General features: G+C 36.3%; 2 protein-coding genes and 2 pseudogenes across 7 annotated transcripts; 1 reads left to right on the forward strand and 3 right to left on the reverse strand.

Annotated features, from left to right (window-relative positions):
• Positions 1-2954: 2954 nt before the first annotated feature.
• On the reverse strand, positions 2955-5504 carry LOC112739908 (probable 2-carboxy-D-arabinitol-1-phosphatase; annotated as a pseudogene).
• Positions 4980-6741, reverse strand: LOC140176621 (KIN17-like protein). Its single transcript, XM_072208151.1, has 3 exons — positions 6736-6741; positions 5053-5484; positions 4980-4994 (listed from the first exon to the last, which is right to left on the reverse strand). Exons 1-3 carry the CDS (start codon positions 6739-6741, stop codon positions 4980-4982), a joined length of 453 nt encoding a protein of 150 aa, XP_072064252.1.
• Positions 6656-9900, forward strand: LOC112739924 (probable serine/threonine-protein kinase At1g01540; annotated as a pseudogene).
• A 1371-nt stretch (positions 9901-11271) lies between these two features.
• On the reverse strand, positions 11272-15442 carry LOC112739940 (putative disease resistance RPP13-like protein 1). Of its 6 annotated transcripts, XM_072215840.1 has the most exons (8): positions 14385-15442; positions 13720-14255; positions 13434-13598; positions 12874-12968; positions 12185-12414; positions 11935-12079; positions 11759-11869; positions 11272-11661 (listed from the first exon to the last, which is right to left on the reverse strand). In XM_072215840.1, the coding sequence occupies exons 1-2, from the start codon at positions 15259-15261 to the stop codon at positions 14062-14064; spliced, it is 1071 nt and encodes a 356-aa protein (XP_072071941.1). In that variant the 5' UTR covers positions 15262-15442; the 3' UTR covers positions 11272-11661; positions 11759-11869; positions 11935-12079; positions 12185-12414; positions 12874-12968; positions 13434-13598; positions 13720-14061. The 6 variants fall into 6 exon arrangements, with proteins under 6 accessions (XP_072071941.1, XP_072071930.1, XP_072071931.1 ...); XM_072215829.1 differs by having other exon boundaries at positions 12185-12406; positions 14086-15440; XM_072215830.1 differs by having other exon boundaries at positions 11272-11609; positions 14086-15440.
• Positions 15443-16018: the final 576 nt, after the last annotated feature.

Genomic DNA, 16018 nt, shown 5'->3' on the forward strand with positions numbered 1-16018 from the left:
ATAAATAGAACATTTATCTATTGTATTAGACATCTTTTGACAGTTTAATCTCTGGACGCCTAGTCCTTAGACCAGGGGGGCTGGCCATTCGGCCATGCCTGAACCTTTCACTTATGTATTTTCAACAGTGGAGTTTCTGCACACCATAGATTAAGGGTGTGGAGCTCTGCTGTACCTCAAGTTTCAATACAATTACTATTACTTTCTATTCAATTCTCTTTTATTCTTATTCCAAGATATACGTTGCACTTCAACTTGATGAATGTGATGATCCGTGACACTCATCATCATTCTCACCCATGAACGCGCGTGACTGACAACCACTTCCGTTCTACCTTAGGCCGGGCGCATATCTCTTAGATTCCCCAACAGAATCTTCGTAGTATAAGCTAGATAGATGGCGGCATTCATGAGGATCCGGAAAGTCTAAACCTTGTCTGTGGTATTCCGAGTAGGATTCTGGGATTGAATGACTGTGACGAGCTTCAAACTCCTGAAGGCTGGGCATGATGACAAGCGCAAAAGAATCAAGGGATTCTATTCCAACCTGATTGAGAACCGACAGATGATTAGCCGTACTGTGACAGAGCATAGGAACGTTTTCACTGAGAGGATGGGATGTAGCCATTGACAACGGTGATGCCCTACATACAGCTTGCCATGGAAAGGAGTAAGAAGGATAGGATGAATGTAATAAGAAAGTAGAGATTCAAGAGGAGCACAACATCTCCATACGCCTATCTGAAATTTCCACTATTGATTTACATAAGTATCTCTATCCATTTTATTTTCTGTTTATTTTTATTAATCATATTTGATTTTCTAAATTCCATAATTTTATCCTCCTGACTGGGATTTACAAGATGACCATAGCTTGCTTCATACCAACAATCTCTGTGGGATCGACCCTTACTCACGTAAGGTATTACTTGGACGACCCAGTACACTTGCTGGTTAGTTGAACGGAGTTGTGTCCACACGTGCCAATTTCTAAATTCCATAATTTTACAATGAATGCAAATCAAAGAATAGTGATCACAATTTCGTCCACCAGATACTAATTCGAAAGGGAAGGACAAGATTAGGTCTGATCAGGATAAAGATGAAATTATAACCCCTTCTGATGTTGTTGTGGGTGAAACATGTGAAGGGGAGTCTAAAATGGCAGTTAAGGATGCAATGAATGTTGGCTTGTCAACTGTATCAGATCCCCACAAAGCTGAAGTGATGCCAGATGTATTGCCTGAAAATAAGATATATGCTGATGAAAATGTGTGAGATTGCGTTTTTACATCTGAACTGGGGACTAGTTTGAAGGGAAAGGATGAGATCAAAACAGATGTTGAAGAAGTTGAAATTATAGTCCCTTCAGATACTGGTGTTGGTGAAAATGAAGATGACTGTGCAATATCAGTTAGAGATGCAGTTAACTTGGATCCTCAAGTGGCTGGTGGAGCTGTTAATCTGAAGGAAAAAGATAGTGCCGAGTTCCCTTCTGTGCTTGGCAAGCAGAAAGAATGGTAAACTTCCACAAAACAATGGTTCTGGATTGACAACTATTAACTCCATTCTAGGTCCTGAATCGCCTTCAGCTCAAGCTCTGATAAACAACGCTGCAAAAGAATGGAACTCACTGGCAAGATATCCTACGGAAATGAAGAGGGAAAAGAGGAAAGCCAAGAGCAGACCATATTGGATACAATTAGTATGTTGCTCATCAGTGGATCTTCAGAGAAGGCAAAAAACTGCCATATGATGGTTATGGTTATGGTTATAGTTATAGTTATTTTCATGCTATTTGGGGTCTTGTCTGCTTCTAGAGTTGAGATACATATTTTGATCATGCGTCTCATTCTATTGAACTGGGTAGCCTCCTAGAAGTTTGGTTGTATATTTGAAGCATGTTCAGTTGCCATTACTGTTTATGTTATTTTAATGTATCATTATCATGGCTTTGGTGCCTTATTATATATTGAAAATTAAGAAAGCGTTGTGATCTTGTGAGCTTTACAAGTAGGGAGGATTTTAGTCCAATATGTAAGGACTCAACCTTTTATTATTGTTGTGTTTTGAACTTCCATCCAAAAACTGTTAGACGATTTGAAGTACATAAATAAATACTGTCGATAATAAGCTCGCTATTTGGTCCACAAAAATACATGTGAGTGTGATCCTTAAAAGTGCAGTACGACTGGGTATATCATTATCCTTAAACCCTAGATACTTCCTCTCCCTATTCTCCACAAATTCCGCTTCTCAGCCATCCCAATGCTCAAAGCAAATCTGCCCAATGACGACCATCAGTTTTTCTTGCAACACTTACAACAACAAGGTACTCCGGAAAATTCTTGATAAGATCACAGGTTTTCTCCAAAAGCGATCTTTTGGCATGTTTGGGAACTGAGAGCTGGTTCTTGTTTGCATTAGGCCTGAGGTAATCAGCATGAAAAATAAACAGCCAGAATAAACATTAGAAATGGACGCAGAAAGTTGTATTTGTTGATGAATTAAAATGATAGAGATAATAATAAAGAGACATCTCAATTCTCAAAACAATCACAATTACTCAGAGAATTTGAAACCCTTCTCTGTATCCTATCACTTTTATTTATACTAATCAAATGACTAGACCATTGTAACCAAGTACTCCTAGCTAACTTTTACTAATGGTAATCAACTCATATACCAATGTGATCCTAACACTAAAGAATCAAGTTTAAGCACCATGAAATTTCAAAGGAAAATGATAGCAGCTGGATGATATAAAACGTATAAAGACTTGAGTGTATGATATAAAATTGATTAAGTAAAGATATCAATGGAAAAAATAATTAAAACTTAAATCTATCACATTATTAAAAATAATTACATATAAAATCACTAAATATTTTTTATTTTATCAATCACATATCTCATATATCTACTTCTTTAATTACATATAAAATCATCCAAACGCTTAAATATTATTTCCTATTCAGAGATGATGAAGAGTCTTTACATTATTTTGAATATTTAACCATCATGATAATGCTTGAAAATTTGGATGCTGGGGACATGGGGTCACTTCAGCTTGATAAATGGAATGATGCATTTGCAATATTATACAGTTAAAACTCTTCACCATCCTCTGTTGATCTTGTAAAAGGGATGGACCATCTCCCCAAATGTGCAGTATAATTTATGCACCTTATGACACCTCTTCCTTTAGGGCCATCAGGAAAGTCAAGGACACTAACACTCCCTTCGTCAAGATGAAATGATCCTAACCATTCCTTGGTCATGTTAAGGCAGTGCCCCATTAGTGCTATGTGGATTGCTGGATGAGCAACCGCGACCAAGACTCCTTTGCTCGATTCATTGGATATTTCATCCAACAAGGATTGCCATGCCTTTTCAGATTGATCCCATAATGTTGTTCTCAACCCATCATCAATCCTATTTAACCATCCAGGCTGAATTGGGGGGAAGTTGGATAGATCCTGCAATAATGAAGCATAGTTACTAATTATGTACATCAAGATTATAAGCAACCATCAGTACCATACATTTGGTAAAATACTTTGCTAGTTCAAACACTTGGTATTTTGGTGAGGTTTATATTGCTTACCATTTTGGATTGCTAAAAGATTATTTTAACATCTAGGCTACCGATTTGCTTCAATTCAACATAGCGTGGCACACAGTCAGCACCCAAGCAATCTGCAGCTTCTTGTACCTAAAGTTGTATCAAACGAATTAATAAATGAAATCGAGATCGACTAGTTCAGGAATGCAATGCAATATACATATTATAACTAAAGTCGGTTCCTAAGTAGATATATATACTTTCAATAAATCAATTTAAACAGGAAAAAGGCATATGGTTGATCAAACAGGAAATAACCATAGTATACCTTGGAGATGGTCATGGCAGTCTCAAAACAACCCTTGTTAGGACTGCTAATTATGGAACTCACCTTCAAATCAAGAAGTAGCTCTGCAGATTTCTGGGACTGTTACATTTTTGAAAGATCAAACAAATAACTTTTTAACACCTAGTTCTGATGATTAAATATAGTACCTGTATAACACCAAGCATGTTCATTGGATGATCACCAGCAAAAGGAAAACCATTCTGCTCAAAATAAGCTAGTTTGTTACAAAACTTGACATGAAAAACGTACTTAAAATAAAGTTTATTGCAAAGTTTTAAAGTTTATTCTTCTGCATATCACCTGCAGCTTTCATAGAAATTGGAACAAATACAAAAATCAAAGTTTTGGGATATTCACTGATAACATTTGACCAGCTACCTCTATCAAGATAAATTTTAGCCTATGGTTCATACCTCCGTATTTCCCTGCGTAGATCCATTACAAACAAGTATGATCCGCTTATTTGTATCTCTTCCTCCAGATTTTCCACCAGCCACTGGTGAACCAGGGGTCTGCATTAATAAAATAGTTTGATAACAATCCTAAATACAATCTCAAATGGGAAGAAATTCACATTTTCTCTAATTTAAAGCTTTGTCACAACCCAAAACCACAACCACAACCAAAGCCAGTCAAGACTCGGACATACCTGATTTAAGCGATCGAGGCAAATGTCCGGAGATCCGCCCTCAGGCCTGGGAATGAAATCCAGCACACTTACACCACAATTGCTCTGAAGTAAACATCTAAAATACTCCACCCCTAAACCTAATTGTTTGGAACAAAAGAGAAAAGGTGAGAATAATGTTCCAGTTGATAAGATTCTTTTTTTCCATCATCAGAATTTTCTTAGAAGGAGAAAAACAAGTACCAATTGCTGTAGCAACAAGAGCCTGATTAACGGCATTGTGAGCAACCACAAGAACAGACCTGCTATCATGTGCTAAGATTTTAGTCCAGCAGTTCCTAGCACGTTCTCATAGCTCTCTCACTGGATAATGACCATCGATGATGAAATTCGCAGCATCCAGCATCCAGCACGTTCCCATATTCAAACTCATTGTGCTATTTTATAAATGTCTTCATATTCCACAGCTTTGAGTACCCTGAAATCATAGGCACCTTTCTCTATCTGCACCTTTGCACAAAAATGATCCGTATCCACTCCCAAAAGTTTCGCAGTTGATCCACGATATGCACCATTGACAATTTTTACACGGCCCCCAACTTGTGGAATCACAGTTTCAAGCTCTTCCTGATCGACTCTTAGCACATGCTTGCTTTCAAGCATCTCAGTTTCCCCAACATATTTGTCAATCACCTTTCTCACCACACCCTTTTGCTTGTAGTACCACTTCTCTGCGAAGGCCTTGCTCATAACCTTAACAATGATTCCCTCACGCAACCAATAGTCCTTCCTGTTGATTTTCTCCTTTTTCTTCTCCTCTTCCCTTATCAATTCTTCCAAGGTTGACTTTTCTCCACCGCCACTTTCTTTTCTCTTCAAACTATTTCCCGGATTCCTTTCCTTGTATTTATCTTCCTCATCCTCATCAAACACAGCCTTCTTCTATGAATTATCAGAATCATTAACAATGGAGTAATTCACAGTAAAAACAGTAAGATTCACAGATTAATTAACACTTATTCAACAATTATTCAACCTATAACAAGTTCACAAATTAACTAACAACAATTATTCAATAATTGTTATAAAAAAATACCTAGAAGCTAGAAGTCCTAGAACAGAGCAGAGCAGATCCTGAGCAAGAGGGGGACAAGGACACGACCGAAGGGATGACTGGTGGAACAGAGATAGTGTCGGCGACGATGGAACCGAGGTGCGCGCCGGTGCTTTCAAAGCTGAAACAGTAACTGCACGATGGTGGAACAAAGCTGCACGATAATGACGGTGGCTTCGAAGCTCGTTTCGGCGATGGCGGCGGGAGATGGACGGAGGTGAGGGAGTGAGATCGATGACAGAGAGAGGAAGGAGGAGCTCGAGGGCGATGGGAGGGATGGGTTCGCGTTTAGCCGTTGTATGGAGCTAAGGTTGCTGGGTTGGGTAATTGGCTAGGGCATCCAGCAAAACGATGGCGTCTTGCGTGCGACGCACAGTGAGACAGATGAGAGAGATCGAGCAGGAGAGAGAGAGGATAGGAAAAGGATTCAAGAAAATGAAGAAGACTGAAATCTTCACACGCCATGTGAAGAACAATTTTGATTTTTTATTTTTTTAATATGTTTTTATTTTAGTTTTTTAATTATTTAAAATTATAAAATTAGGATTAATAAATTTTAAAATTTGATTAATTTAAAAGAGTATTTTTGTCTAATCAAATAAAGAAAAGATGTTTAAGTTTTTTTATAAAATTAAATAAATAAATATTTTCTATTTTTATTTAATTAAAAAAGTATTTTAGTAAAAGTGGTGATATACTATATATTTAAAAAAGAAAAAATTAAATGCTGACGTGAAAAATAAATTTCACATGTCTTATTGTTATTTGTCCATATTTTAATCGTATCGGTACGTATGAAATTATCATCGTACCGTAGCAAACACCTTAAAAAATAATTATAATCTCTCCATATTCTTTATAAGTCGCAAATTCGAGTCTCTCTCTAATAAAAAAAATAAAAAAAATTTCAAATTTACATTAGTTGATGATAATCGTATTTTATATTTTTTATAATTTATTTGAAAGTTTTTCTTTTGAAATATTGCTATTGCACAATGCACACTCTCTCCGTCTCTCTCACTTGAACTCACTCAGATTCTGATTCTCTCTTTCTCTCTCTCTCTCTCTGAGAGACACACACGCATCACTTCTCACTTCTCACTTCTAACTTGTAACAATGTCAGTCTACGACGCAGCATTCGTAGAAACACAGCTCTCAAAGCGCACTTCCATCTTCGGCCTCCGTCTATGGGTCCTCATCGGAATCCTCGTCGGCGCTCTCATCGTCTTCTCCCTCTTCCTCCTCTCTCTCTGCTTCACCTCCCGCCGTAACCGCCGCCACCGCCGCAACCACAAGCCTCTCACTCCTCTCGTCTCCAAGGAAATCCAGGAAATCATTTCCACTCCTCCCAATCCTCAACCGCATGAACTCCACCTCGACATCGGAAAAGCTGCGGCGGCGGAGCAGCACCGCAGGGTGGTGTCTGCTGTGGCGTTCTCAAGCGGAGAAAGCAAAGGCGGCGGCGGCGGCGGCGGAGGAGGAGGAGGAGGAGGAGGAAGCGTGTGCGAAACGACGTCGTCGTTTGGGAGTGGAAGCGTATCGGCGGGACCAGAGGTTTCGCATCTTGGTTGGGGGAAGTGGTTTACGCTGAGGGAAATGGAGGATGCGACTGGAGGAATGTGTGAGGAGAATGTGATCGGTGAAGGTGGCTATGGAATCGTGTACCGTGGTGTTCTCTCTGATGGTACCAATGTTGCTGTTAAGAATCTCTTGAATAACAAGTATTCTCTCTCTCTCTCTCTCTCTCTCTCTGCTAATTTTTGCATTTGATCATCACAAATTCAATTCATATATGTTGTTCATTAGTATAAGAATTTAATTATGATGTACTGAAAACGATAAAACTGTTTACACATTCGTCCAATTATGTTTGTAGTTATTTTTGATGACTTGATAATACATAATTAATTGGATGCAGACACAAAACTGTGCATCAAAATTGACTTTTTTATGTTATGTTGTGTTGTGTTCTTGCTTACTTTAATTGATGGTGAAAGTTTGTGTTTTTTCAACTAATTTGGTTAGAGTCTAATAAAGATGTTGAAATTTGAATCAGTTAACCTGAGGATTGGTCAAATGATTCTAGTATAGTTTATTCTGCAACAAATTTTGGCAGTTGCTCCATCCTGGTTCACTCACTTGGTTGGTGTATTCTGTTTCGTAATCATCAATACACTTGTATGTTTCATGGTTGGCCGTAGTAAATTTGTGTACTTAGTGTCTTCGGATTTTTCAATTTGGTTGCAGATGGTGAAGACATTATAGGCCTTCGATATTTTGAATCAAGAAGAAGGAACATGGAATACAATGTTTCTTTTTCTTCTTTTGGACTTATTTTCTTAATAATTTGATTTCAAGGTAGCATGATTTACCACTGATGTGAAGAAAAGAATCACAAGTTCACAACTGTGTTTCTTTGTTGTTGTTGCTTCTCAAAAGTTTTGCAGTGTCATATTGTGGATTTTTTTTTCTTGATTGTTTACTCTATACAATATAATGAAGGTTCTCTTGTCTTAGTCTTGTATATAAGTAAGCACCTAATGTTTGACTTATTTTAGGGGACAAGCTGAGAGAGAATTTAGGGTAGAAGTAGAAGCTATTGGTCGTGTGCGGCACAAGAATCTTGTTAGATTGCTTGGATACTGTGTCGAGGGCGCGTACAGGTATTAACTCTTGACATTTCATTTGGAAAAATTAAAGCTAAAAAGTTCAAGACTAGTAAGATTTTAAGTATTGATATGTTTCTCAGGATGCTTGTGTATGAATATGTTGACAATGGGAATCTGGACCAGTGGCTGCATGGGGATGTTGATTCTGCAAGCCCTCTGACTTGGGATATCCGGATGAACATCATCTTGGGAACGGCGAAGGGGTAGGGATCATGATCTTAATATGCTTGAAGTGCTTCGCATGTTGTTGCATGAAATGTTTTGTTGACAGTAATGTGTGTTTTTCAGATTGGCTTATCTTCATGAGGGGCTCGAACCAAAAGTTGTCCACCGAGACGTGAAATCAAGCAATATACTCCTTGATCGCCAATAGAACCCAAAGGTTTCTGACTTTGGGCTCGCTAAGCTTCTCTTTTCTGATCATAGCTATGTCACAACCCGAGTGATGGGGACATTTGGGTTAGTATGAGTTAACCAAACAGTTTCCCTTTCTTATCAGTTAGTTTCACTTTCTATACTCAAATATTTTAGGCTTCAAAGTTCATGTTCTCTCTTTTCTTGTTCTGTAGTTATGTTGCACCGGAGTATGCATGCACTGGAATGCTGACTGAGAAGAGTGATGTTTATAGCTTTGGGATACTTATTATGGAAATAATTACCGGAAGAAGTCCCGTTGATTATAGTAAACCCCAAGGAGAGGTTAGAGGCTATAACCAATAATAGCATACAGTTTTGGTCTTAATCTTCTTACACTGTTCTATGCTGATTATTTTCTCTCTTTTTCTGTTTTCCTAACTATAATTTGGTATATTTGCAGGTTAATTTAATTGAGTGGTTGAAAACTATGGTTGGCAATAGAAAATCAGAGGAACTCATTGATCCGAACCTTCCTGAAAAGCCGTCTTCAAAGGCTCTTAAGCTTGCTCTGTTGGTTGCTCTTAAATGTGTTGATCCTGATGCCACAAAGAGACCTAAAATCGGACACATAATCCACATGCTTGAGGCCAACGAGATCCTATTCCGTGATGTATGTTCTTTCCCTTTCTTGAACTCTGGATTATACATAACTGGAGAGAAAAAGCAAGATGATTCAGCATTACTATAATCTGATTCTCATTTATCACTACTTTATCATTCTTTCTTGTAGGAGCAGAGGACCGGAGGAGAATCGTCGCGATCCCATCGCAGTTATCATCATCATGAGCAAAAGGACTCTAGCAGAGAGAGAAAGCGACTAGGTGGAGAGATCACTGATCAAAGTGAAGATGATAATAGTAGTAAAATCTGGCCTATCCCACTAGATTGAGATGATAGTTGTCAAATGGTAAATGTAGCTATGTATTTATTATTTTTGGTTTTAGTAGTTTGCCTATATTAATTTCTACCTCAATCTGGACAACATGCAATGAGTGTATTTTTTGCTGCATAATTTCCTCTCCCACCACAATTTAGGATTCATTGTATACTCATATTCATTATTACTAAAAATCAAAATTTTGATGTCCTTCTGCTTTATAAGACAAAAGTAGCTCAAGTGTTGAATAAAAAGTATTAATATTTTCAAGTTGTTCAAACTGTAGTATCAAACTACCTTTGTCTCATTCTGGTACATCATAACTTATGGCCCCATCATAAATTAAGTGCTTGTCATTTTGTGAGCGTAATTGTTATGAGCACTAGACCAGAGTAAAGTTTGTGTGATTTGTTTTTTTTTTCTTTATTTTATTCTTTATGTATTTATTATGTACTCATCATTCTATTGCTATGTAACCTGGATCGAATATCGAATGTGAGTCAACTTATACAGAAAGAGTGGTAAATAAATACACATGAAGAACAAGAAAAATGAATATTATACACTATCATTAATGCTAGGCCTACCATCCAGCTATCTTGATAGAAGAAATATCATTGCATCATCATCATCATTGCCTAATTCATAGTTGGATGCTTGTGGGAATTGCTCTTGCTGGCTGGCTAATCAAATATTAAATGTAGCTGTAACTTTTTTGTCATTTTGGCTATGATTGCTCAAACGGTGGAACAAGCAATTTAAGTAAGAAAGTGTATCGTTATTTGATCATTTAGAGAATTAGGATCCACAATCAATGCAAAACTTGCCACTCCAGAATTTGCCAATTTGTCCTTATAAGCTAGACAATCGGCACTAATTGGTAGCTTGATCATGAATGTCTTTTTGGCACATCCTTTTTCTTTGTCTCTTGCTGCCGTATTCAACTTTAGTTAGTTTGTTATGATTTAATGTCTAAACCACTCTCTTTAGTCTTATACAGCTTTTCACTCTGGTGATTGACATTAATTGCCTTGCATCTCTAAAATAAGGTTGCTCCTGCATCTAAGAATAAATATTTTTCTCATATTATTACATCTAAAAATATATCTCATTTGAGAATTATCAAGTGATATTGATTGTTTTCAATTATTTTTATCAACTTATAATAATAACTTTTTAACATGCTAAGTAGAGTAATTCTATCATACAACTTGTATATTTTTAGCAATTTTCTAATATTGTTATTCCCCGCTACCATAATTTAGGGGGAAAGGGGGAACCAATATTTTTTTTTCATACATTTTTTTTTGAAAAAGTTTTTTGAAAAATTTTTTTCTAATGAACTGAATTTCCTTTTGGAAGAGGATGATTCTTCTCTTCCATTTATTCAAGGAAGAAAGTAGTTTTTGTATACACCTATGAAAACCTTTTAAGATAATTAATAGTTGGTGCATTATTTTCAATATTCCTGAGTTTAGTACAGTCAAATTGAATTGCTTTTAGTTTTCTTTAATTCTTTTCGTTCTCTTATAAAAAAAAGGAGAGAGAAACATTAAGCTACTAGTTATATAGAATGCACCTCAATATAATTTTCATAGGCAAGATATTTACCATTGTAAAATGATCGTTCATGGTGGGAATAAACTAAACCTGTCAAAGGCATAATATGGAAGCATCAATATCAGCAAATAATTGAAGAGGACAGACCAACAGAACACCAAATTTTAACGTGAGAAAAACCTCTCAATGAGAGAGGGAAAAAACCCACGGGAAGGTAAAAATATTCACTATTTTCCAAATAAAGCTACAAACAAATCTCAAAACTTACAAGCACTACTAATTATAAGTGCAGAACTCTTGTCCAAGAACATAATCACATAAACTAAATGGTGAAATCAATGATACAATAGATGGAGTTGTTTACGAACTTTTGGGCTAGAGAGCACAGATAGCGATCACACCTCAAAGTTGAAGGACTATGATAAGAACCTGCTTGATAAATACACAATGATGTATTCAACATTGTTGCATTCCTTTTTAGCTTCAAAAACAGAACCAAAAGGGACAAATTCATCTTGAGAAAAGATTGACATCAAAATAATAATACCGCAATGCAAAAGTTTGACAAATGTACTTACATGCTCACCAAGTTGCAATTACCACAGAAGCTTCCTAATGCACATTTTAATGGTTGAAACCAGAAAGAAAGCAAATCCTCCAGCATAGCAGTTATCTATCCCTTGATGCCCCTGGAAAATCTATTTGAGTTGGTATTCGTAAGAAATGATATGAGATAGAGCAGCTTCAAAAATACCTCTAGATCCATCAAGTTTATGTTACTTTCATGAAGAGTTTAGCTGCGACTCTTTTTCTTGTAACGTTTGCCGGGCAAAGGATAGTGTTGAATTTGAAATAGTAACAGAGAGAAAGGAAGCTTTTCTGCTGCCATATTCTCCAACCTGAAGTAAATTGCAGAGAGGAATAGAGTAACTATACCAACCTGAAGTAAATATGGTTTGAATTTATATAAAGATTATGTGCCGAAAGGGACAACTTAATCATACTCAATCAAGCCTCTTTATATATGCATTGTATTGACCATTGCAGGCAGCTAACTATCCACAACATTTTAGCTTTCAAGTTTCCCTCTCCTTTTCTGCAATTGACATTGTTTCGGTTTCAGAATATTTGACCTTCTCTACTCAAGTGACAGCAACGGTATTCCCATGTTTCTGTATTGCTGCTTATTCCTCAATGTATCTCATGCAGAGTTCAGAGGCTTTTTCCTGACACACTAATACACAAATTAATAACATTTCAAGACTAATTTTTTCAACGAAAAACCAAACACAGTTATCATTCTATAGTCTTTTAGTTCTTTTTATTTTCTACACTTTTTTTCTGAAATGCATAGTACTGCAGTAATGTTGGATCACTGTTTTGATTTTAGGATCATCAGTGAAATGATAATTAACAAACATAAATGCCACCAAAATATGAAATTGCAGAGAAGAAGTTAAATGCAGTTAGACAGAAAAATAAAGTGATCAACAAGCATAATTTAATTGCCATCATATTACAAGTTAGAAAGAAAAGATTTTCATTATAGACATTTCAGAACAGAATCTTAAGTAGCTTAATATATGTCCAAACTGCACATACCAGGATAAAGACCATTGGCTAAATTCATGGTAAGCCTATATTTTAGTTTATTTAAAAATAATAATTTTAAAAAAAAAGGATAGATACTCACCAATAAGTGAAGTTGATAGAGATGAAATTGTTGTCTGATGGCTTCATCGCAACTTGACCTTCTAATGACATTAGCTATATCGAGACCTTGGAAAACTGTTTATTGATAGCGTGTTCAAAAGAAATTATACAAGGCATTAGATGAGTGTATAATAATATGAATAACTCTCCATCTATTCAACTTAAGAGTTACAAATCCAGCAAGCAGTTGAAAAGATTATACAGCAATAATTTGATCTTTTTATTTTGAAAGTTTATACACCTCATGCTGATTCCTTTTACTTTGAATCTTCTAGTACGATAGGTAACTCTTTGATTAAAAAAAAAAGGATTGGAAACAAGTACATTTTCAATCTCGAAAACCATTTTAATAGCCGTATTTAATTTGATATGTACAATGAATTTGGTTAAGTAATAAATATAAAGATTAGGTAAAGAAAAAAACACCATTTTTTAAACTCTTTTCTTTCCACAAATCAAGCTATCATTTTTTGGTATGACTTGTGCATGTGTGAATTTAATTGTGGTAGCATGTGTGAATCATGAAGATTAGAGAATTACCTGTTCAGAAATCCCTATTTAGAAGACATTAATGTCAGGGATGTGGGAAATTTTGGGCCAGATTAGTTGATGCTTGTTCTTGCAGTGTTTTCCCAGCAAACCACAATGATCAATTTGAAGTAGCAAGAGAGAGGGAGGCAGCTTTTCTCCTTCCATATTCTCCAGCTTTCGACACCAAGAAATGTTTAGTTGGATGAGAAATCGCCAAACAATAATAATGTTTTCAAAGATTCTACTTTAGAAATCAAATTATGAAGTTTTGAGCTACAATAACGTAAATTCGCACAAAAATGTTGAGGTTGAATCCTTATATACTCCTCTTTACCAAGTTCTTCTAGGTTGCAATAGAAATCTCCAGCAAGGAATACTGCTAAGTCATCCAAGAGATTGTGGATCACAAAATAATCATCAGAGTCTTTAATCTTCGTGAAAAATAATCTGGAAGTTAGTTCATCAAAACACTCAGAACCAACTTCTTCTAAACTTTCTCCTCTCTTTGGTGGTGGTAAAAATTCTTCTATCTTCCATAAAAGGATTAATTCCTCTTTCTCAAATTTATAATCCTTGGGATTTAAAGCACAATAGACAAAACAACGCTTTAAATGTGAAGGAAGATAGAAGTAACTTATCAGTAATGCTGGGATAATCTTACTCTTCTCCACAGAAATCCCCAAATATGACTCATTAGTATCTTGTTCCATTCCTCGACATCATGCTTTGTACGTAACAAGCGACCAAGTGTTTCTGCAGCTAATGGCAAGCCATCACACTTCTTGACAATCTTTCTTCCTATTTCCTCAAGTGCTGCTCTCCCATTTGATTCTGGAAAAGATGCATTGTCAGCAAACACTGACCAACAATAGTCTTCTGACAACCCTTTGAGAAAATAAGGGCGACAGTTTTGAACTGCTAAAGCAACGTTTTTCCCACGAGTAGTTAGGAGAACAATACTTTCTTTCTTCCCATATTGGAAAGGGGTCATAAAATTACTCCATTTGTCACCATCATAACTCCAAACATCATCGAGAATAAGAAAGAACTTCTTATTGGACAATTCTTCCTTCAAAGCATTTTGAAGTGAATTGAAATCATCGAGACTACAAGTACCACCATGGATCTGCTTTATGACATTCCTTGTAGTCTCAATGATATCAAAATTTTCTGAAACACAAACCCATGCTTTCAGATCAAATCCCTTCATGAACTCCTCCTCATTGTTGTATAGCCATTGGGCCAAAGTTGTTTTACCAACCCCACCTATGCCAACAATAGCGATCACAGACAGGTGATGCTCGTTGTTGTCATTCAGCATCTTGATTAAGGCCTTCTTGTCATCCTCCCTTCCATACACATTCCCTCTCACAAGAGAAGTGGATGGAGTCCTCCATGATGAGCTACCAGCAGGAATCTTTTCAAGACCAAGGGGATCTTTTTGGTTTACAAGATCCTCTATTGTTCTAACCACCATTTGCATCTTATCTACCAACTCCCTATCTCGGTTGATGATGAAGTTAATCGGGTTGAGGAAAGAATCTACCTGCTTTTGAGTGGTGGCTTTAGTGACGTCAGCGTCCAGCATGTCCTCAGCACAGTAAACAACATCCCTGAGACTATCAAGCCACTTCCTCACAGATGGATTACCAAACTGCTTCAACTCAGCATCGGCAACAAGAGCTTCAGCACCCAACAGAGCAATCTTCAGCCTTTTAACTAAGTCCGGGCCAAGCTTCTTGCCCAAGACCAAGTTTACAGCATCTACTGTAAGGAACCTTTCAAAGAGAACGTTAATGAAGCCAGAAAGTAAAGCTCCATCAAGTGCAGCAGTCATGATATGATCTCAACAAGTGATCAGAAATTTAGATATGAAGGAGAAGAGTGAAAAATTGCAATGCTTGCAGGCTTTGATGTGATGAGGAGCTGCGCCTTCCAATAATTCAGCTTCACCCTAGACGACATTGACTTCAAGTTTAGTCCTTGATTCTACTTTATTTGATGCATGCAGCATAAATGCATCTTGTGGAAAGTTTCAACTTCCAACTACCGTGTTATGTTATGGGGCCAGGTTCAATAGTCCTACCATACTAGTCTCTCTCAGATACATCAAATCGAAGTAGTTATGCTATATTACAAATCAGTTACTCAGTATTATGTTAAGAGTTATGTATTTGAACTATTACAAGTTTACAACTAGTTATCTAGCGTATAATGGATTTAATATTGTAATAATAAATTGTTCAATAAGAATGTAAAATTTTAAAGCTATATAGTGCTCCATAATGTAAAATTTTGAAGAGAATATGTAATGGCTATAGGATCATGAGATATTTTCTGTTTTCTAAAGTACTGTTTTAATAGATTTGAGCCATTCTCTTACAGTTACTACTGGTTCGATTAAAAAATTGAAAAATAGAAGACCTAGAGCTATAGAATTGCAAGTTAAGTTTTTAAGAGTTGTACGAACAAAATTTAGAGAAATACATTATATCTTGAAACTATATAGAATTTTAAAACCAAGAGTACTTTCCAAAGAAATTAAAGTGGTATATGCATGCTAAATTGTTAAGTAACTAACAGTTATTCTTCTT

Source organism: Arachis hypogaea, chromosome 2 (genome assembly GCF_003086295.3).
Source record: "Arachis hypogaea cultivar Tifrunner chromosome 2, arahy.Tifrunner.gnm2.J5K5, whole genome shotgun sequence".
Classification (NCBI taxonomy): Eukaryota; Viridiplantae; Streptophyta; class Magnoliopsida; order Fabales; family Fabaceae; genus Arachis; species Arachis hypogaea.